The sequence below is a fragment of the Crinia signifera genome, chromosome 1 (assembly GCF_055691185.1).
Source record: "Crinia signifera chromosome 1, ASM5569118v1, whole genome shotgun sequence".
Taxonomy (NCBI): Eukaryota; Metazoa; Chordata; class Amphibia; order Anura; family Myobatrachidae; genus Crinia; species Crinia signifera.
The window spans coordinates 453838184-453860828 of NC_139217.1; the positions used below are offsets into that span (position 1 = coordinate 453838184).

Below are 22645 nucleotides of genomic sequence, written 5' to 3' on the forward strand. Positions count from 1 at the left end.
AGAAAATGGCCGATTTCAGGTGAATCGCGCATTTGCACTAGATGTATCCTTGGTAACACGGCACAATAACCATGTTCCCGGAGACCAATGCCAGGGTCTCTGCACCGCCGGAGGGGAGGGAAACCCAATCCGAACCTGCTTAGAAATCTAATCTAAAAACAAAGTTTAATGGAAATGAAAAAAAATAAAAAAACATTCCTAGAGTTATCAATTTGTAATGATAAATGTAACAATTAGACAGAAAAATTGCTGGTTAAAAACTTGGCTATTACATATGCATTAATATTCAGTGGTACATGACAAACTCCCGTCTCCCCTTGATCACTGCTCCACCATCAACATTCATCATCAGTAGTCTCCTAAATATTTAATTACAAGTTACATCCAGAACACGTCAAGATTGGCAAACACTGCAATCAGACATTCAAAATAAGACTTTACCCAGAAAAACGGCGCCAGCCCGGTAATTACAGTAGGATACTGTTTAATGCAATATAACCATGTTTATTTATTTTTTTGTTTGTTTTTTTCAGGCCGAAATTTGGAGGGAAATATTGTACTGGAGAAAGAAAACGTTACAGGATGTGCAAAATAAACCCATGCCCCACAAACCAGCCGTCGTTCCGGCAGATGCAATGCGCAGAGTTTAATACTGTGCCTTATAAAAATGAACTGCACACATGGATTCCCTTGTATAGTACAGGTATGTACATAGCAGCCAGTTGCTAAGCAACAGTCCCCGCAGACCACGGTAGTCTGGATGCTCCGTGGGGCTTGTGGGAGCTGGGATACTGTGGGGACAATTGTCCCAGGCAGCCATGCCATTGTCAGTGAAGCAGAGGCAGTGGCCATTTTGGGAGGGACATTTTCAATAGTATGAAGGGGGCAGGGCCCACCACTGGGACTAAAGACCTAAAGCTGCAGCTAGGGTGGGGGATCCTATGGCAACGAGCAGAACTCCTGAAAATTAGCAGAACTCCTGAAAATGATGGTACTGTGGGGGAGGGGGCACCAGTATGTTTATTTGGCAGGGGGCACAAAATTTGTAGTTACTCCACTGATAGCAGCCAGGACTAAACATGCAATGAATACAACTACAAAATTATCAGTCAACACTAAGAGGCTGATATCGTCTCCAGAGAGGAGGAGGTCCATGTGAAGCCTCCTCAACCGGGCCTACTCCCGGAGCAGTAGGGTCTGAGCGCCCCCCCAATTTCACTGATCTTTAGCTGATTCATACTCAATATAGTATAAATCATCATCACAAGATATGTAACTAATCATTATGGGTGGATATTGTCAGTAAAAAGTCATTTGTTTTAGAAGCTAACATGGCGCTTGCGGCAGAATTTAATTTGACTTTTCTTAGAAAATATGATGTAAAGACATGCTGGAAATGTGTAACTGTCTGCCCTCCCTGATATCTCAGAAAGTAATTAGGAGGCAGAGAGATAACGCATAGACAGGCCGGGGTTTTCGTTCATGCACTGTCTCAGGGAACATTGTTCCTAACTGACACAATGCTATGAAGCTGAGTCACGTGTTAGACAGAAAGGCTCTCTGAAATAATTAGACATGAACTAATAGGTAGGTAGTCGGGCACAAAAAGGGTCATTTTGTCTTGGTAAGGAGTTAAACTATTTTAAACTTGTTGCTTATGATTAATAGTACTCCAGCCAATCAGCTCCCAGCTGCCATTTTCAAACACAAAATTGGCTGGAACATCCTTTATCACATAAAATGAGTTTTAAATTGCTAAAACTTATTGATAAATGGGTCCCTTAAGGCCCCATACACTAGGCCAACTTTTTCTAAGGACAAGTCGGACTAGATTTCCCTTGAGCTCCCTCTGCAGCTCACTGGGAGGGCTTACATACGATTTGGCGCTTGATTTTTTTTTTACATGCGATAAATCTCCTGGGGACCTGCAGACCTGTAATCTGCAGGAGAATTTAAAAAAAAACATTGAAATGAATCAGCGGCCGGGATTGGTATGAAAAATCAAAAAATCCCGACCACCGAAATCCCGACAAGAGGGGGACGTGGACCGCCCCCCCTTGCGGGGTCGCTGCGCTCGCCATGCAGCTGGCCCGGTGACTCGCTGCGCTCGGCACACTAATTTGTTCTCCCTCTATGGGTGTCGTAGACACCCACGGAGGGAGAAAGTGTTGGCGTTTCGGCAGTCAGGATTCCGGTGTCGGGATTTTGACCGCCGGGATTTCAACTGCATCCCCAGCGGCCACCTATTCTTTTGTATTTTTTTTTTTAGATCTCTTGCCTGCCGTCGCTGCTCACTGCCCGCTGGGGATGCAGAGCAGGGAGAGCGCCTCTCCTGCCCAGCATTTCCCCGCTCTGCAGATAAGAGTGTGCCAGTGGTGCGGCACCGCTGGCACACACCTACGTACCGTATCTGATGCAATACATTGTGGGTGCTTCAAAGCACCCGCATTGAGTTGCTGATGGCAGCACATACAACTTATCTTATGTGTAGCCCATTAGACCTCTGACTCCGGTCTGATGCGCACTGGCCTGCGTATCGATGTTATACAGTACGTATGCAATTTTCACCGATTTCACCCAATTTCTCCGCCCAGTCCATCGGAGCCTTTATATAATTGATTATGAAGATATTCATTCTAATTATATTGCACAGAAATGATTTTTAAAAAAAAATATTGAAATAACAGATAAATGTATGTCAATTTCATTGTATATATTTTACTGTCCCTGAAGCCAATCCATGCGAACTTCACTGCCAAAACGCAGAGGGAAACTTGGTTGACAAACTTCTTGATGCAGTAATTGACGGGACTCCGTGTTTCGAGGGCAATACCAGCAAAGACATCTGCATTAATGGCATGTGTAAGGTATTTGGTATGTTTCACTTACTTCAGTGTCATTTTATTGAATTGCTTATCTGTCTAGGCATATCCCTACTGTACATTGCATGTATGTATCCTCATGCTCTTAGGCACTAAAGATAGACATTTATCAAAGCTGAAGATAAAGTGGAGAGATAAAGTACTAATCAATCAGCTTCTAACTATGGCCCTTATTCTAGTTCACTCTTAGAGGCAAATTCCTTCTTAGATGGACAAAACCATGTGCACTGCAGGGGGCAGATGTAACAGGTGCAGATAGAATTAGATTTGGGTGAGTTATTTTGTTTCTGTGCAGGGAAAATACTGACTGCTTTATTTTTACACTGCAATATAGATCTCACTTTGAAGAAAAACCCCACCCAATTCTAACTCTCTCTCTGCACATGTTATATCTGCCCCACCTGCAGTGCACATGGTTTTGTCCATTTGAGATGGAAGGGGAACCTAATTTTCCTAATTTAGCTTAGTATGTCCTACACCAGTGGTTCTTAAACTGTGCGCCTAGGCTCCCTGGGGTGCCTTGGAGCACTTGCCGGGGTGCCTCGGTTTGGTGGTCCAAAACCGATTCATATTATTTATGGTCAACGTAATAGGCAAAATCAGCACTTGTGGCTTCCAGCTTTAAGTTATGTGGATAAACAGAAGTGAATCCTGTCCCTCACCACATAACTGGACCTAAGGATGATATATACTCACAACTTATTTAATTAATTTTTCTGAAAATCTCGGTAGCAAACTTTGCACCTGGGGGTGCCGGGATCAATATTCTGATAATCTAGGGTGCCGTGATGGAAAAGAGTTTGGAACCACTGTCCTACATACTATATGACCAATAAGGCTGACGCCCCAATTGGGACATTGGGATCAATTATTGTATGTTGTGTACCTAGCACAATACGATATATATGGGGAATATTTCCATATATACCTTATTATATTAGTAAATAGACCCCTATGTATTTTTTTGCTGGTGTTCGAAAACATTTTTTTTTTTTTAAATCTTTAGCAACATTTTTGATGTACCTGATGTAGATTCCTAATTGGCTGTGGTGTTGTACAAAGGTTCTTATTTAAATTGAATGTTGGGATAATAAGTCACAGGGGAACCTAATCATGGAAATATAATGCTGGCTTTTTCTTGTGGCTCACATTAGAAGCCAATTGTCCATCCTTGGTCTGCATTGAGCGTCGGCGTGTGAACTTGGGTCATATTTCGTTACTGTTACTCGGTACAGAGATATTACGGCAATTATAGTCTTCACAAAATGCTACGTTATCTGATTTGGGTATGGATTATAGGGTCGACAGTAGTTCGGAAGACCCCAGAGGTATCCGGTCCACGGGATCTATGATGTCTAGATCGGCCATGTTATGGTGGAACCCATGTAGTTAGACACCTAAAGATAGTCCACCATGTCTAGATCGACAGTAATGGAAGTTAGATGCCAGCGTTAGAGCGACAGCAACTTGCTCGACAGTCACTTGGTCGTGGTTTTTCACTTTCTTTTTGGTGCCGAATGTCACAGGTCGACTTGGTTCATACATAACTTTCCAAGTGGACATAGAGTGAGATTATAATAGTGTTCCGAGTGCAGCGAGCCGTGCGAGGGGACACTGTGCACATATACAGTGTCCCTGGGGACCTCTGTGACATTCGGCACCAAATATTTTTTTTTAAACTCATGTCGACTATGTGACCATCGACCACGCTCCACGCTGGCATCTAACTTCTGTTACTGTTGATCTAGACAGTTTCGATTCGCTATACCGTAACCGACCCTAGAAGGTCATCAAGCACAACATTAAAATGGGAAAAAGGTGGACACATGCAAAAGGACAACATGGAACAGTTGAAATGAAAAGGTCGACATGGGTTTTGCTTTGTTTTTATGTAGATTTCTGCACATGGACCCCTAATTAGTGTAGTGCATCCCCTTTCATGGCTTGAAAGCTTCAGGCCAGTAGTGATCGACCTGTTGACTATTGACCTAAAGCATGTGGTCCACATGAAAAGCCTGTGTTTGTCCCTCTGCACCTTACTCTGTAGGACTGTAGGAGACCTCACAGGCTCAGTGCTGCCTCTGATTAAAAACACTCCCATGACTAGGCTGCTGCTGCTGCTGTCCTCCATTGGCATGAGAAGCATGTAATGAGCTCCACCAATCAGAGCTCAGCACAAACCTCTCAGCCTCTGCCCTCTTGTGCAAAGTGTCATGGGACTTAGTCAACTCCCAGTAATGCACTGCACACTTGTGCGGTCAGTGTGCCTTGGCTCCCGATGCTCAGCACCATTAATCATTGTCACATTGGCAGGTAGGTGAAGCTGCAGCACTACCCCACTCCCATTCACAAAACCTTTTTTTTTTTACAATACATGCCAACCACAGGGGGCCCCTAGCAAGAGGGGGGCCCAGGGGTACTAACCCCCTCCCCCCCCCCCCCCATTTAATCAGGCCCTGATGTGGACCGCCCTGATGTGGACTCATAAGGACTAATTCAGCGTGGTTCCCTAATTTGAGAAAATGCAAATTGAGCGACATTCGACCAAGTATAGATGTCTAACTAGACGTCTGGTGGCTCAGCCCTGTCAATGCGCCGTCCGGATACCTGTCACTTTGCCATTAAACCATTGTGACCAGGGGTGGGGTGGGCCGGGGGGCAGGGTGCCATGTGCCCCCCGGGCCGCTCAATCTAATGTGTGTGGGCCGCCCGTTTGTTTCTGAGGCTGCTGCTGCAGCCACGGCTAACCAGTTTCCGAATGGTCTTCGGAAACATGGCCGCCGGCCTCCTGCACTGAGGACGTCTAGTGCAGGAGGCCGAGCTCAGACCTCTGTGGCTGCCAGCAGCTGCTGCGCCTGTATCACACTGCATTACAGGCAGCAGCGTGGACAGCACAGAGGATCCCTCCCTGCTCCTGGTCAGCGTCCCTGTAGGGATCGAAAAGGGGGCGGGGCTAACGTCGGAGCTACACGACTGTGAAGGAGATGATGAGCTGCCAGCCTGAACCAGGTATGTAAAATGTGAGTGTACTTTAACTGGTGTGGGCATGTGTACAAGCAGCGCAACTTGTGTCGGCAAGTGGTGTGGGCATGTGTACAAGCAGCGCTACTAGTGTCGGCAATTGGTGTGGACATATGTACAGGCAGCGTTACTAGTGTCGACAACTGGTGTGGGCATGTGTACAAGCAGCGCTACTAGTGTCGGCAACTGGTGTGGGCATGTGTACAAGCAGCGCTACTAGTGTCGGCAACTGGTGTGGGCATTTGTACAAGCAGCGCTACTAGTGTCGGCAACTGGTGTGGACATATGTACAAGCAGCTTTACTAGTGTCGGCAACTGGTGTGGACATATGTACAGGCAGCGTTACTAGTGTCGGCAACTGGTGCCGACATATGTACAAGCAGCGCTACTAGTGTCAGCAACTGGTGTGGGCATATGTACAAGCAGCGCTACTAGTGTCGTCAACTGGTGTGGGCATATGTATAATCAGCGCTACTAGTGTCGGCAACTGGTGTGGGCATATGTACAGGCAGCGCTAGTAGTGTCGGCAATTGGTGTGGACATATGTATAATCAGCGCTACTAGTGTCGGCAACTGGTGTGGACATATGTACAAGCAGCGCTACTAGCGTCGTCAACTGGTGTGGGCATATGTATAATCAGCGCTACTAGTGTCGGCAACTGGTGTGGGCATATGTACAGGCAGCGCTAGTAGTGTCGGCAATTGGTGTGGACATATGTATAATCAGCGCTACTAGTGTCGGCAACTGGTGTGGACATATGTACAAGCAGCGCTACTAGCGTCGGCAACTGGTGTGGGCATATGTATAATCAGCGCTACTAGTGTCGTCAACTGGTGTGGGCATATGTACAGTCAGCTTTACTAGTGTCTGCAACTGGTGTGGGCATATGTATAATCAGTGCTACTAGTGTCGGCAACTGGTGTGGACATATGTACAGGCAGCGTTACTAGTGTCGGCAACTGGTGGGGGCATATGTATAGGCAGCAGTACTGTTGTTGTGTCTGGTGTCGGTGTGGGTGTTACGTATAAGTAGCACTACTACTGTCAGAAACTGGTGCGGTTGTTATGTATAGGCAACGCTACTATTGTCGGCAACTGGTGTGGGTGTTACGTTTAAGCAGTGCTACTACTGTCAGCAACTGATGTGGACATTATGTACAGTATAAGTTGCGCTGCTGCTGTCGGTAACTGTGTGCGATATATATATATATATTAGGGCGGAGTGAAAAAACTGAAATTGAGAAATTCAAAATCAGCTAGTGTGGAAAAGTTGTGACTTGACTTGAATAAGAAACGTGCAAAAGCATTTTGATCTGAGTCAACATCTTCTGTTCTGGCAAGAGGCCTGAAGTTTCACTTTTTTGGTGAAAATGACGAAAACTATGAAGATGCTCCGATCCAGTTATAATTACTGTATGTCAGGATGTCTTAGAGTGGTTCATTAATATACTTTAGCATAGTAAAAGAGAGTACGAGCTTGTCCTAGTGCAAAGTGACTGACTTTGGTGGGAGAAAAAATCCCTAATAATTGACCCATTTTCATGGTCACAATTGTGAATATTGTGTGTTTTCTCCTGAACGTGTTTATAATAGAAGCACAAATACTCTAAATGGAATTTCGGTGACACTGTGTGAAATATAACACTGCATAATAGCCCTTAATCAGACCTGATCGCAGTACAAATTTGTTCTCAAAATGGGCAAAACAAATGCTGTATTGCAGGTGGGGCAGATGTAACGTGCTGAGAGAGTTAAATTTGGGTGGGGTGTGTTGAAACTGAAATCTAAATTACAGTGTAAAAATAATGCAGCTGGTATTTACCTTGCACAGAAACAAAATAACTCACACAAATCTAAAGGTGGCCATACATCTACAGATCGATTGTCAGATTGGGTCGGTTGGAACAAACAGCTGGTAATATCTGAATGACAGTTTTTCAGCATTTCAAAGCAAATGGTCAACTGTCATTTGCTCTCATCTTTTACCAGGATTTTGTTCCAACCAGACAGATCGGACAATAAGGGGGACATTTACCAAAATGGATTCGTAGAAAAAAGGTGTATTCGTAGGGAGAAATACACCTTTTTTTTACGAATTTGTATTTTCGGGATTTACAATCCCAAAAATACAACAATTCGTAGTCCTAAAGATGGAACATTCGTATTTGTAGTTACAAATACGAATGTCTACACCATCGATAGGATACGACAGAAATCACCATTCAAAAGAATGGTGGTTTCTGATTTACTAAGCAGCCGTACTGACAATACGGCTGCTTAGTGGTGTGAAACACCCACGCAAATACGACAGGAAAATAGAACACCATTTTCCTGTTCTATTTGCGTTTTAGCCTGCACGGATCAGTCAGATCCGTGCAGGCTGCAGTGTAAAAAAATAGAAAAAATAAATAAATTAAAAAAAAAAACGGCGTGGGGTCCCCCCCACAGCCGAAACCAGCACCAGGCTGAAGGAGCCGGGGCCGGTAATTAAAAATCAGGGAGCCCGACAAATAGGGGTTCCCCGATTTTTAACAACCAGCCCCAGGCTCCAGGTCCGGGGCTGGTTCCCAAAATACGGGGGACAAAATGAGTAGGGGTCCCCCGTATTTTAAGAACCAGCCCCAGGCACAACCAGCCGGCAGGGTAATGTCACAGCCGGGGGACACTTATAATATAAGGTCCCGCGGCCAAAACATTCTCCCTACCGACCAGTCAGCCTGGCCAGGGGCCCTGGGGGAGTGGGGACCCCCCCAATAAAGGGGTCCCCCCCCTCCAGGACTTACCTGACCAGGCTGAAGCCTGGTGCTGTCCCCGGTGACCCTGGAGCGGTGGTCACCGGGCTGATGGTATTGTGTAAAAAATAGATAAACCATTGTTTTTTACTGTGGCACTAAAAGTGCCAGCAAGCCTCCCCAGCAAGCTGGGACTTGGAGAACCACAAGTCCCAGCCTGCTGGGCATTAAAGGGCCCGCTGGCACTTGTAGTTCTACAGTTAAAAAAATAGTGCACAAAACACACTGACACACTTTTAAAATAAAACTTTATTACACACAAAGCCCACACATACTAATACTTACCTATCTTCTTCCCATAGGTCGCCCTGATGTCCTGTGTCGTCTTCGGGATCCATGTCGACGTCCTTCTTCATGTCGACGTCGCTGTCGGCGATGGTGTCCCCGTCCGGATCCGACGAAATCCATTTGGGAAGCTGTGGAAGGAAACCATACTCACCTGTCCCAGCGCGACGTAGTCCAGGTAAGGGTCTTTGCAAAAAAACAAACCGACAGCCCCGAAACCAAACCGGACTCTGACGGAGACGCACGTGTGTTTATTTACATCGTGCGGCTCCGCCTCCCGAATGCCGCTATTGGCCGCCTTGCGGCCTAGCGGCTCCTGATTGGCCGCTAGGCCGCAAGGCGGCCAATAGCGGCATTCGGGAGGCGGAGCCGCACGATGTAAACACACCGTGTGTCTCCGTCGTGTCCGGTTTGGTTTCGGGGCTGTCGGTTTGTTTTTTTGCAAAGACCCTTACCTGGACTACGTCGCGCTGGGACAGGTGAGTATGGTTTCCTTCCACAGCTTCCCAAATGGATTTCTTCGGATCCGGACGGGGACACCATCGCCGACAGCGACGTCGACATGAAGAAGGACGTCGACATGGATCCCGAAGACGACACAGGACATCAGGGCGACCTATGGGAAGAAGATAGGTAAGTATTAGTATGTGTGGGCTTTGTGTGTAATAAAGTTTTATTTTAAAAGTGTGTCAGTGTGTTTTGTGCACTATTTTTTTAACTGTAGAACTACAAGTGCCAGCGGGCCCTTTAATGCCCAGCAGGCTGGGACTTGTGGTTCTCCAAGTCCCAGCTTGCTGGGGAGGCTTGCTGGCACTTGTAGTGCCACAGTAAAAAACAATGGTTTATCTATTTTTTACACAATACCATCAGCCCGGTGACCACCGCTCCAGGGTCACCGGGGACAGCACCAGGCTTCAGCCTGGTCAGGTAAGTCCTGGAGGGGGGGGACCCCTTTATTGGGGGGGTCCCCACTCCCCCAGGGCCCCTGGCCAGGCTGACTGGTCGGTAGGGAGAATGTTTTGGCCGCGGGACCTTATATTATAAGTGTCCCCCGGCTGTGACATTACCCTGCCGGCTGGTTGTGCCTGGGGCTGGTTCTTAAAATACGGGGGACCCCTACTCATTTTGTCCCCCGTATTTTGGGAACCAGCCCCGGACCTGGAGCCTGGGGCTGGTTGTTAAAAATCGGGGAACCCCTATTTGTCGGGTTCCCTGATTTTTAATTACCGGCCCCGGCTCCTTTAGCCTGGTGCTGGTTTCGGCTGTGGGGGGGACCCCACGCCGTTTTTTTTTTTATTTATTTATTTTTCTATTTTTTTTTACACCTTGCAGCCTGCACGGATCTGACTTGATCCGTGCAGACTGCTAGAAATAATTCGTATTAGCGGCCGTATATACGGCCGCTAATACGAATCATTACACCATCGGAGGGTTACAAAGCAGTCGTATCTGACTGCTTTGTAAATCCCCCTCCGGAACACGACTTTGCATACGACTTAAACAGTCGTATGCAGTCGTAGGGAAACAACCAATACGAAAAACTAGGTTTTTCATATTGGTAAATTTCCCCCATAATCTGTAGATGTATGGCCTCCTTAAGGCCCTTATTCAGATCTGTGCGGCCGGAGCCGCACACGGTGCTCCGGCCGCACAAACCAATCCCCGCCCACGATACGGATCGCCACGGCCGTCCGTACACGGACGGCTGGCGATCCGCAAGAAAATGGTGGGGCGTACGCCTCCACCATGGTGGGAGCTGCCCCCTGCATTCGATGGTCGGCGACCATCGAAGGCAGGGCCGCACGCCCCACCAGGTCCCGCAAGCTGAGACCACACGGACAATCGTCCGTGTGATAGCTTGTATGGGGGCTGAGAGCTGACATCCGGCGACGTCAGCTTCCCGCCCCCATCACTGGCGTCATACCCTCATTAGCATGCATACGCCCCGCGTTTGCATGGGAACGCCCATGAAACGCGGGGCGTATGCATAGGGAAATGAGGGTATGAAGCCCCTCACGCCCCTATACGCCCCTTTTGCGGCGGACGAACTACGTCTGCGGCGAATTGGGCTGCACATGCGCAGATTGACCTCTGCGCATGTGCAGACTGAAAACATCGGCGGTACGGCCGCACGCGGGCCGTACCGCACGATTCAGAATAAGGGCCTAAATCTCTCTGCACATGTTACATCTGCCCCACCTGCAGTCCAGCATTTTTTTGCCCATTTTGAGAACAAATTTGTACTGCGATCAGGTCTGATTAAGGGCCATTATGCAGTGTTATATTTCACACAGTGTCACTGAAATACATGAAATTGGATTTATGCTGCTCTCCTTGCAGTGCATATACAAAGATAGACAATCCTGTGTATATAAATAAGAAATAACTGTTGCAGTCTGTTATTGAAAAACAGTAACTGTTACAATAAGTATTACAAGTAAGTGTAAACTGTCTAATGTATCATTTTACATATCACTTCTGTTTATTGACAGAAAAACAGTGTTGCATCCCCTATACTGGGAACATGATTGGGCTGCATTACAGCATATAATTATGCCAAAGATAAGCCAATATATTAACTGTTAAATACGTTGAAGTGTATTATGATGTAATAAATTGTAAGCTTGCAGCAGGGCCCTCTAACCCCCAAGTCTGTCATTACCCAGTTTGTTTTATCACTGTCTACTATTGTAAAGCGTAAAGGAATCTGCTGAGCTATATAAGAAACTGTAAATAAATAAATAAACAAATACATCTAATGTTTAGGGGAAAAAAAAACAAGAACATTGATTAAAAAAATAACAGGTTAATCATTCTATGAGTGGTGTCCAGCAGTACATATATGCCAATCACTGTGTTCATTTCTAGGCAGCAGGGCCGTCTTAACAGCAGTGTGGGCACCTGGGCAAAGCAATGCGCTGGGGCCCTTACCCATTCTCCCCTCCTAGGGGTGGGGGGTGGTATCAGCAGCAGCTTTGATGTCCCACGGGTGGCAGGGGGTGCTCTATCTTCCATTCACCATGTAGGACCTGGAGCAGTAACTTCTGCTAATTACTCCTTTACTGCACAGGCGGTGGGAGGGAGAACACTAACGTGTGGAAGGGGGCACTGAGCTGTATGAAGGGTCCCTTGTAAATGACTTTCAGGGAGGTAGGGGGTGTTTTATACACAGGGGACGGTTGGATAATGGAGTGGGCTTAATATTCGTCATTTTCCGGTGGAAGGGCAGCTTGTTTGACTGCAGATATCGCCATTATCTGGAAATAGATTTCTAAGCCTAGTATAAAAACCTAGAGTCCCAACTTTCAGGAGGTGCTGGGAACTTGGGTATCAGAGATCAGGAGCCAGAGCAATCCATTGACAAAAATATAAAACTACACCAGACGTTTGGAGCTGGAGCAGGGACCGGCTGCTTGAAGGCTGATATCTCTGGTTCTGGGCATGATAGAGACAAGCCGCTAGTGTCAGAGAGAACCTGAGAAATATGACTGGAAATTGTAATTAACAGGTCGGATGTGGACTGCTGCTTTGAAGTTGGATATCTGCAGTTCCCCAGGGCCGATTTTCTAAATTCTGGTATCCCTGGAAAAAGGGGATCCTCAGCTATCAACATAGAGCCCTTATACGCCTGGGGCCCCTGGGCAAGTGCCCATTAAGCCCATACAAAAAGACAGCCCTGCTAGGCAGGATTGATCAGCAATACTTATTACAGCATAATGCACTTTAATGTATTTAACTGTTAATATATTGGCTTATCTTTGGCATAAGTATATGCTGTAATGCAGCTGCAGGTGGGGCAGATGTAACATGTGCAGAGGGAGTTAATGTGGCCATACATCTACAGATTTATTGTCCGATCTGTCTGACAATACTGGTAATGGATGAGAGCACTTTGCTTTGAAATGCTGGAAAACTGCCAAAAACTGTCATTCAGATATTACCAGGTATTTGTTCCAACCAGCCAGATCTGACAATCGATCTGTAGATGTATGGCCACCTTTAGATTTGTGTTGAGTTATTTTGTTTCTGTGCAGGTTAAATACCTGATGCATTATTTTTACACTGCAATTTAGATTTCAGTTTCAACACACCCCACCCAAATTTAACTCTCTCAGCACGTTACATCTGCCCCACCTGCAATGCAGCATTTGTTTTGCCCATTTTGAGAACAAATTTGTACTGCGATCAGGTCTGATTAAGGGCTATTATGCAGTGTTATATTTCACACAGTTTCAATGAAATTCCATTTAGAGTATTTGTGCTTCTTCTATTATAAACACGTTCAGGAGAAAACACACAATATTCACAATTGTGACCATGAAAATGGGTCAATTATTAGGGATTTTTTCTCCCGCCAGTCAGTCACTTTGCACTAGGACAAGCTCGTACTGTTTTTAACTATGCTAAAGTATATTAATGAACCACTCTAAGACATCCTGACATAATTATAACTAGATTGGAGCATCTTCATAGGTTTCGTCATTTTCACCTAAAAAGTGAAACTTCAGGCCTCTTGCCAGAACAGAAGATGTTGACTCAGATCAAAAAGCTTTTGCACGTTTCTTATTCAGGTCAAGTCACAACTTTCCCACACTAGCCGATTTTGAATTTCTCAATTTCAGTTTTTTCACTCCGCCCTAATATATATATATATATATATATATATACAGCGCTACTACTGTCGGTAACCCTGGGCCATTATGTAGTCATATGCAGGTGTACTCGGGGCATTGCGTGGAGCATAATGTGTGTCGTAATATCATATGGGCATTATGGTGTGCGGCATATTGTGTAAGGGGCATTACGCTGTGTGGCATAATACATAATGGGCATTACTGTGTGTGGTATAATGTGTTATGGGCATTACGATGTTATTAGTACTTTTATAGGGCCACGCCTCTTCCCCATGAAGTATCGCTCCTACATTTTGCCGCGCGCCTTCGGCGTGCACTCTCCTATTTCAGGTGTGGTTGTGGGGCAAGCACCAATTTCCTTTCTGGCACAGGGTACCAAAGTGGCTAGCAATGCCACTGGTTCTGGCATAACTAGCCAGGGTGAGCAGCCTGTGGTGTCCTATTATTGTTTTTTTTTTTTATTAATACATATACGAAAAACCTCCATTTAACGATACGCTGTTACTTATGGGCCGGTGCTCTGGACTTGCCCCCCAGGCTAAAAGTTGCCAGCCAGCCCCTGGCAGTGGCAATCTCCATTGAGTAGTAGGTGTGGGGTCATTGTGGTTTTTGTTTTTATATTCCCAATTTATTATGTTGGCTCAAGACAAAAAAAAAATAGAGAATGTAATATTTTAGGTCAATAATCCCAAGTGCACAGCAGGACAACATATTGTCGAAAACCAAAACTACCTTGTTTGGAAAATATAGATGATAGTTTTTTTGTTTCTAAATTAATTCCTTATATATCTATAATACTCATTTTAATTAATTAATTAATTTTAAAAAAAGATGGTCATTACCTACCTTTTTCCCTACCTTTCTACCGTCATTCCACTAATGAATGTTTCTTAACAAGTTTAGTTTTAATCATGAACCTTTCCCGGGCCCACAGTTTAGGAGACGTGAGAACACGGGGAGTTACCTGCAGTACAGACACATATGTGCTAGGAAAGATTTGTAGGGGATTGTAGGCTACAAATAGCCAAATTACAGCGTTAACAATTTAATTAGAGCTTAGCGGTAAATGTTCTCTCAGCCTAAAGAGAAGGTATAATTATTACAGAGGAAACTTGTATCTTTGTGTCACCACAACTGATGATTTTATTAATCATTTGCTCTGGTTTTCATTTTCATCATATTTAAATTGAATCTATTATACTGTATGTTCCATTTGAATGGTTTATATACCTTTAATGACAAAATAAAGTTGAGGTCTAGGCTGGATGAATGTGGATTATGATTTGCCTGGGTTGGGTAATAACTGTCGACAGTTTTAAAGTCAGAATTCATCATGTAGACAGTGATGAAATGTTGACATGCTAAAATGTCAACATTTTATCCTGGTGGCTCTGCAGTGACTTGCCTGTTATAGACGGCTTCTGTGGCATCTCCCTGGCTCCGGTGGTTCAGTAACCATCACTTACAGGTGTAACCTTTCATTCTCTGGTGTTATAGTAAGTAATTCTCTGCAATCCCCCTAGTGCCTTGCTTTAACAACACCCCAGCCTAACCCCCTATTAGTATTATACTTCCTTACACACTCCCTCCCGCATCCCGCAGGAGACTCCCAGTTTGCTGTGGAGTCTTACGCTGCCCCGTAAAATGAAATACAGGTAGAGTCTCCCCTATCCTTAGATCTATTATCCGAAATATATAAAAATATGTTTTTTTTTGGGAAAGGGGGGGGGGGGTCCCCTTTTTTCATGCTTACCAAGTCCACCAATGTCAACAGCGGCCTTCAGGATCTTCTCCAGTGTCTGACGGTGATGTCTCCGGCATGCCCATCAACTTGCACAATGCATTCCTGGGACCGCTGAAAAGGATCAACTCAAACAAAATTATTCCAAAAACCTTAAATACCCCTTATCCAAAATTCTCGTGGTCCCGAGCAATTCGGATAGGGATACTCAACCTGTAATAATATAGAATTCCCCTACAGCCCTTGGGGAGTAATGGGGGCAGGACGTGGATGAGAGAGTGTAGCCCGCCGGGCCCAACCCCTCAAAGCACAAACCAGGAAGTTGTACCCAACCATCTCCATATCTATGGGAAATGGACACTTGTAGCCAATACCGCTGGCAAGTGCTCTGTTGACGGTTACTGTAAATCTGCTATATCAGGAGCACCTTCCACCTGCCCACGTGGAGAGAAGTAGGTGTGTTCCTGCCCCAGTATCCACTATTAGGGTCTGCGGGAAACGCCTGAAAAGCTAGTGGAGCGGCATGTCGGGTACCGACTGTCTGGACTGGAATAGATGTCCTTTTAACGCAGAGAGCAGCTCTTGCGGGGAGACTTGACAACAATGGGGCAACTGGCTGGGAGCTCTGAAAAGAGGCAGCCGGAGGAGGAGTGCCTGTCCCAAGGAGAGTGTTTTCTGGCACTTCGCAGCACCGCGAGCATGTCTGAAAGAGGCCATAAGAGACAGGTATCCAGGTCGCATTGAGTGGGTTACTTAATCCCCTAATGGCGAATAAGTCCTGCGTCTCCTTTTATCATTTGACTGCTAATGAATGAGATTGTATTTATTAACCCTGAGACAAGTTTGTGCAGTGGCCCTACGGTGACCCATCTGCTCCTATTCATTTGCCGGCAGCCTTGTTACAGATATTACCTACATTCAGGATGCAGAACGCTGTACGCTTGGCTCTGAGCTCCGGTGGTCTGCTGACTGGTGACACATGAAATGAATCTTGTCACAATAACAATATTTGTCTCAGTGATATTTGGCATTCCCTATGGTAATCTGAGCCAGAGAGGGAGAATGATTTCCTCTGGGACATGATCACAACTTGAAACACATACAAATCTGTGAACATTTAAGAACGATTAAGCAAACCAAGAGTGACATTTGGGTCAGTAATGCTTCCCCTAAGCACCCGGGATGGATGTCTGGTAATTGTGTTAGCGGCAGAGGAATTAGTGGCAGTAAGGGGAAGCTGCATCATTAGCTGACACAACTTACCAGCTGCCACTTTCTCTATTGCTTAATGCGTCACCGCTGATATGCACCGTGGCAGGAAGCCTCGTTACCTAACCGCCTAGAAACAGAGAACTAGCAGAGTCAATTTTGATTTCATTTGTCTGACTGTGAAACGTACGGAAATAGCTCTCTCTGCTCACAAAATAGACTTTATTTGCATATTAGGATTTGTTCTCATATTACTGAAATAAAAAAGAAAATCAGGACTGAGCCGTATCAAGGGGTCTACTGTATTTATTACTTTGTAGCCTATATTGATATGCTATTAAAGGACATAACTGCCACCAGGACATAAAGTGTGTGTGGGGGGGGTGGAATTAAGGGGCAGATGTATTAAGCCGTGAAGGGATACAGTGGTGGTAACTTATCAGGCAATCGTCTGTCTTTGAAAAATGACAGTTAGGAGTTTATTGGCTGGTGCGTTATCACCTTCCACTTTATCACCTCTTTATCACCACTTTATCATTACAGCAGGCTTAATACATCTGCCCCCTGAGTTCCACCACATGCAATTGTAAGGGTACTAGTTCCACCTCCACCGTAACACTACACAGTGGTGGTAACTTATCAGCCAATCGTCTGTCTTTGAAAAATGACAGTTAGGAGTTTATTGGCTGGTGCGTTATCACGTTCCACTTTATCACCTCTTTATCACCACTTTATCATTACGGCAGGCTTAATACATCTGCCCCCTGAGTTCCACCACATGCAATTGTAAGGGTACTAGTTCCACCTCCACCGTAACACTACACAGTGGTGGTCATTTTGGTTGGCTTGGAAAGCAGCCATAGCTAGCTGCTTTGCAAGCATTGTAATGCCGCTTGCTCCCCGCTGCATGGCGAATGTCCCCGCCGCACTGCGAATGGGTGTTTTGCATAAACATCCATTCGCAGTCTTGCATGTGGGCCCGAAATCATTCGATTGGTCTCCACTGAATGATTTCTGTAATGCTCGCAAATCTAAGTCAGCCTCTGCTGACTTAGATCTGCGGCGTCCTGCTCTCAGAACTGGGCGGGCAGCTGAAGTCCGGTTACATCAGCCACCCGCCCCTGGAAAGCCAGGTGCCCACCCGCGTTCGAATGGAGACGCCCAGCGTTTTTGTGGGTATGCCCAGGAACCGCCTCCTCCACATGACATGATAATCACCCATGTAATTTTCACAACCGAGTTAAATAGCCTTCCAATATTAATAGGGCTGGATGACGACGGTCAAAGTCCTATGGCTAGCCACACCAATTCTTAACGCGTTTCAGACACCAGTCCTTTATCAGACTTGTGTGTGGCTAGCAGGTGACACAAGCACACTATATATACCGTGTACAATTAACTAATAATTGGCAGCTGGAGAATGCTGAGACCGGCGTATGTGTGGTACCACCAATGAAGTGAAGAAGAGCCACCAAGCGGAGCAGGCTCTGTGTATGCTAAAGACAAAGGTAGAGGGGTTTGGAGAGACACAGATAGGTGGGGAAGCTGCTGGAGAAACCCATTATGTGTTTAAAGAAAACTACTACTGTGGGCATTATGTATATAACAGGCACTACTGTGGGCATTATGTGTAACGGGTAGTATTACAGTGGACATTTTGTGTAAGGGGTACTACTGCTGTGCGTATTACTGTATGTATAAACAGCAATACTGCTGTGGGCAATATGTGTAAGGGGCACTATTACTATGGACATTTTGTGTAAGGGGTACAACTGCTGTGGGCATTATGTATAAACAGCAATACTGCTGTGGGCAATATGTGTAAGGGGCACTATTACTATGGACATTTTGTGTAAGGGGTACAACTGCTGTGGGCATTATGTATAAACAGCAATACTGCTGTGGGAATTACATGTAAGGGACATTACTACTGTGGACCTTGTATACAGGGGCGTAACTATAGCACCGCAGCCCCCGCCACCGCGCGGGGGGGGGGTGCTGTGCATGTGGGGGCGCCGCGGGCTGTGGTGCTATAGTTACCTACCCCCCAATCCCCCGCAGACTTACGTATCTTGCTGGTCCCGGCGGCTCCGTTCTTCTGATGAGGACCACAACAAAATGGCCGCCCCCATATAGCAAACAGTTCTCTGAAACTGTCTGCTGTACGGGGGCGGCCATTTTGTGGTGGTCCTCAGCAGATGAACGGACGGAGCCGCCGGGACCAGCGCGATAGGTAAGACTGCGGGGGAGGGGGTTAGCATAGGCGGCGGGGCGGCCGGGGGGGGGGGGTGCTCGACGGGGCGGCGGGTGGGTATGGGCGCCCCCCCCTAACGGCGGGGGGGCGCCCAAAATGCAGCTACGCCACTGCTTGTATATAAGCGACACTACTGTGTGGCATACATGTATAAGGAGTACTACTGTGCAGCGTAATATGAATAATGGGCACCATCAAATTATTTAGCCACGCCCCTTCTACACAGAGATGTAAATCCCTGTATTAGCTCTGCATACTGCCTGCTTCATTGGAAAGTGAGCTGGATGTGGGTGATCTGCCCGCTCTCTCGGGAGTGCGGGGGACTACCCAAAAATATCGCTGCCGCTTTCGGGATGGTAGAATGCATGTAAAAAACCGCTGGGCGTTCTCATGGTAATTCCCTGGCCCGCCCGCACTATTATCACCCACGTCACGGGTGCATTTACATGGGAACACCCAGTGTTTTCATGAAATGCGCAGCCCCTTGCCGCCACCCCACACCCCCGCCCACACTGCGAACAGGATGGCAAATGAGTACTTTGCCACGGCCGTGGATGTTTATGCGCATGTGCGGTTGGTCATCATCGCTCCCCTGCATGAACACGCAGGGGAGCGTGGTGATCAGAATAACCTCCTGTGTCCAGTACACTATTACAAGTGTTAGCAGATTAACGATGCCGTAGCAGCTGTGGGTGCGTCACATAGCTCCATTGGAAAAGTGTTGATCCTGCTGTGGACCACACAGGTGCTGCTGTACTTGCAGGTGCCCCTTCAGGCTTGGAGCCCAGCGGAAGGCATCTCCTTTGCCTCTGGGAGTTATACCCCTTTTTGGCTCTATGTTAGGACCTTTGTGTACCTACTGTACAGGGACTGTGGTCGATATTCAATTACCTCCGATCAATGATCAGGGGTATTTGTATCACCATGAGCTACACATATGAGGTTGATCTATTGAATGTCAACTTATCGTCCATATACCGGGCATCTTCATCACTATATCGTACTCCAAGACTTGATTCATCTCTTCCCCCTGCTGAGCCTCCTCCGACACTCCCTCAGTGATTATTTCCAGCCAAGAAGCACAGATTCTTCCAGACTGATCATTAACCTTTCTATTAGATGGAAGTCGGGACACTTCTCACTTAACCAGGAGTGACCCGAATCCTATGCAAGCCATAGTTATCAGCGCCTACGGTTCAGTGATAATAGTAATAGGATAATTGCTTCTCTTGCTTACAAGTAAGCACAGAACTGTAAGATAACAACTGTATATTAATCTGTGTGTGCTATTAACATTGGTGGCTCTGGTTTAAATATAGAAGAGTCTGTTATAGTTTCTTAAACATTCATATTATGAAATTATATGAAATTAGAGGCCCCATGTTTTGGTTTTAAATAATTCATCACCATGTTTTGGTTTTAGTATAGCCTCCATTAAGTGTTTTGGTTCAAATTTGAATTTTTTTATTTTGAATTAGAATTTAGATTTTTTTTGTTGTTGTTAAAAATCAACCCACCTTTAAAAGCAGTTAAAATCATGCAACTTTTGCATTCGAAAATTCAAATTTAAAATTGAATTCCAAAGTATGGAAAGATCCGAACCGAAACTCCGGTCCGGTCTTTCAGGGGATCCAGACCGGATTTTGGTTCAGTTCGGATCCACACAATTCTGCTGGATTTCTGGATGTCCGATCCGAAAATGTATGAGATATAATTGTAGGTTAGTGTTAGCTTTATCGGTCATCAGCATTGGATAATATATTACAAATACACACCTGAGATTAATAATTGAAATAAACGAAAATATATATTACTTGCTGTTTAAAACAATAAAACAATCGCACGTCCATAGCAAAGAATGGGGCGTGTGAACGTCTCGACGTGCTTGTGCCCCATTCTGGCGGACGGCGCACACTGGCAGATGGCAGTAATCGAGATGGGACCGGCCCCATCTGTATGTTCCGTTAATTCTCTCAGTGTACAGTATCTGATTGGCTAGCAACAAACAGATCACCGAGTGTTTGATGGCTGCAGTATCGGAAGGGGGGGGGGGGAGCGGAGCCAAAAGTTGCCCCAATGCTGTGTGGATCATTACTATTCAACTTCAATCTTTCTCCCCTTACAATATAGAGGCCTGATTCAGACCTGTTCACTAGGCTGTGTATGTTCGCAGCCTAGGGAACAGGTTAACGCCACGCGCCGCCCAACTGAACAGTCCGTCCCCCCCCGCCACTTGAATGCCCTTCCATGAGGCCGCACGGAGGAAAAATCGTTCGATGGTCACTCACTATCGAATGATTGTTTCCTCCATTGGTGGATAAACGCAAATCTATACTTACTTTTATCCAAGACAAAGATGGCCGAAAAGGGGGGTGGGCTCTGATGTCATGTGATGTCAGCCACCCGCCCCCAGCAGGCATCGCCACGCCTGCGCCTACAGGAGAATGACCAGCATTTTTATAGGAATTCCCATAAAACACTAGGCGTTCCCCTGCTTCTTCCTTCTCGGCGCCCCCTGCCCGCCCCTCTGTGCACCACACAATTATTGGGGAACTCTGCAAAAACCGGACCCGGACAAGACCCCGGACCGCCGGAGTAGACATCAAAATCTGCAATCCAGAGCTTGTAGTGTCCGGTCTGGGGGGTGTAGCAACCGGGGGGGATGTCTGTGATAGCTTTCACCAGGGACATGGGGAAGGGGAGATTACAGACTCCCTGGGTGGTCTGGTTTTTGCTACATGTCCGGTCCAGCGGTCCGAGGTCTTGTCCCCCCCCCCTCCCCCAGACAAGACCTCGGACCGCCGGACCGGACATCAAACTCTCAATTCCGGAGCTTGTAGCATCCGGTCCGGCGGTCCCGGGTCTTGTCCGATTTTTACCCATACCCAATTATTGGTAATACGCCATGGATTATGTGACCTAGTTACACGACAAGATTCGCAAGTGGAGCTACATTGCACACAGCTGTGTATTGCCCTTAGACAAAGGGAATATATGCGCACAGAACCGACTCGCGCTTAGGCCTGTATTATCCACGCTGTGTTCGGAAGATATCGACCTTGTACCATCACATTTGTTATAAATCCGCACCTTATTATATAGTAAGTGGCCATATCACAGGTGTACTGTACCTATTTCTTCTGAATGAAACATTGTAGTGCAGTCAGGAACGTCCCGTTGCATTATTACTGTGTACAGACGTTCTAGGTCACACTTGGTTGACAACAGGACCCGGCCTTCTCCAGCTTCCCAGCAGACTCTATGCGTTGTGCCAGGCGCTGTTCAGGAAGATAAGGTCATATTTAAAATGCAAAGCTGAACAATTTATTCTGCTCGGCAGTCTGGATACAGAGACGTATGAGTGTTTTTCCGTACTGTTGACTCTAAACTAATGTCTTTCATTTAGAGTGTTGGCTGCGACTATGAAATAAACTCCAATGCCACAGAGGATCGATGCGGAATCTGCCTGGGAGACGGCTCCAGCTGCCAGACGGTCATGAAAACATTTGATCAAAGTGAAGGATTTGGTAATAGTTGTTCCCATTCTGATGCTCATTCTTTACAGCAATCACTAAAGGTGTTATTTGAATGATAACGTTACACAATATTAACACTTTGCTTCTACGGCTAATTGAAAATCAATGTCATTGGTTGTAACCAGGGGTTCAGAGAGGGAAGCAAGGGAGGGAGTACCAATTACCCGGGCCTGGACTTCTCTAAAGGGTCTGAAAATGGCCTGGGGTCAGTTGCGCATAGTAGTTTTAATGCAATTTTTTTTTTCAAGCTTTTGTGGCCATGCCCCCAGGATTTGGCCACACCTCCTCCA

At 46.2% G+C, this 22645-nt stretch overlaps 1 protein-coding gene across 1 annotated transcript in view; it reads left to right on the forward strand.

Moving 5' to 3' along the window:
• ADAMTS12 (ADAM metallopeptidase with thrombospondin type 1 motif 12) overlaps positions 1–22645 on the forward strand; it is a 405749-nt gene that overhangs the window by 283359 nt on the left and 99745 nt on the right. Inside the window, exons 12-14 of the mRNA XM_083151803.1 lie at positions 534–703; positions 2734–2867; positions 22226–22346. Coding sequence (XP_083007929.1) covers positions 534–703; positions 2734–2867; positions 22226–22346 — 425 coding nt within the window. The remainder of the gene's footprint in view (positions 1–533; positions 704–2733; positions 2868–22225; positions 22347–22645) is intronic.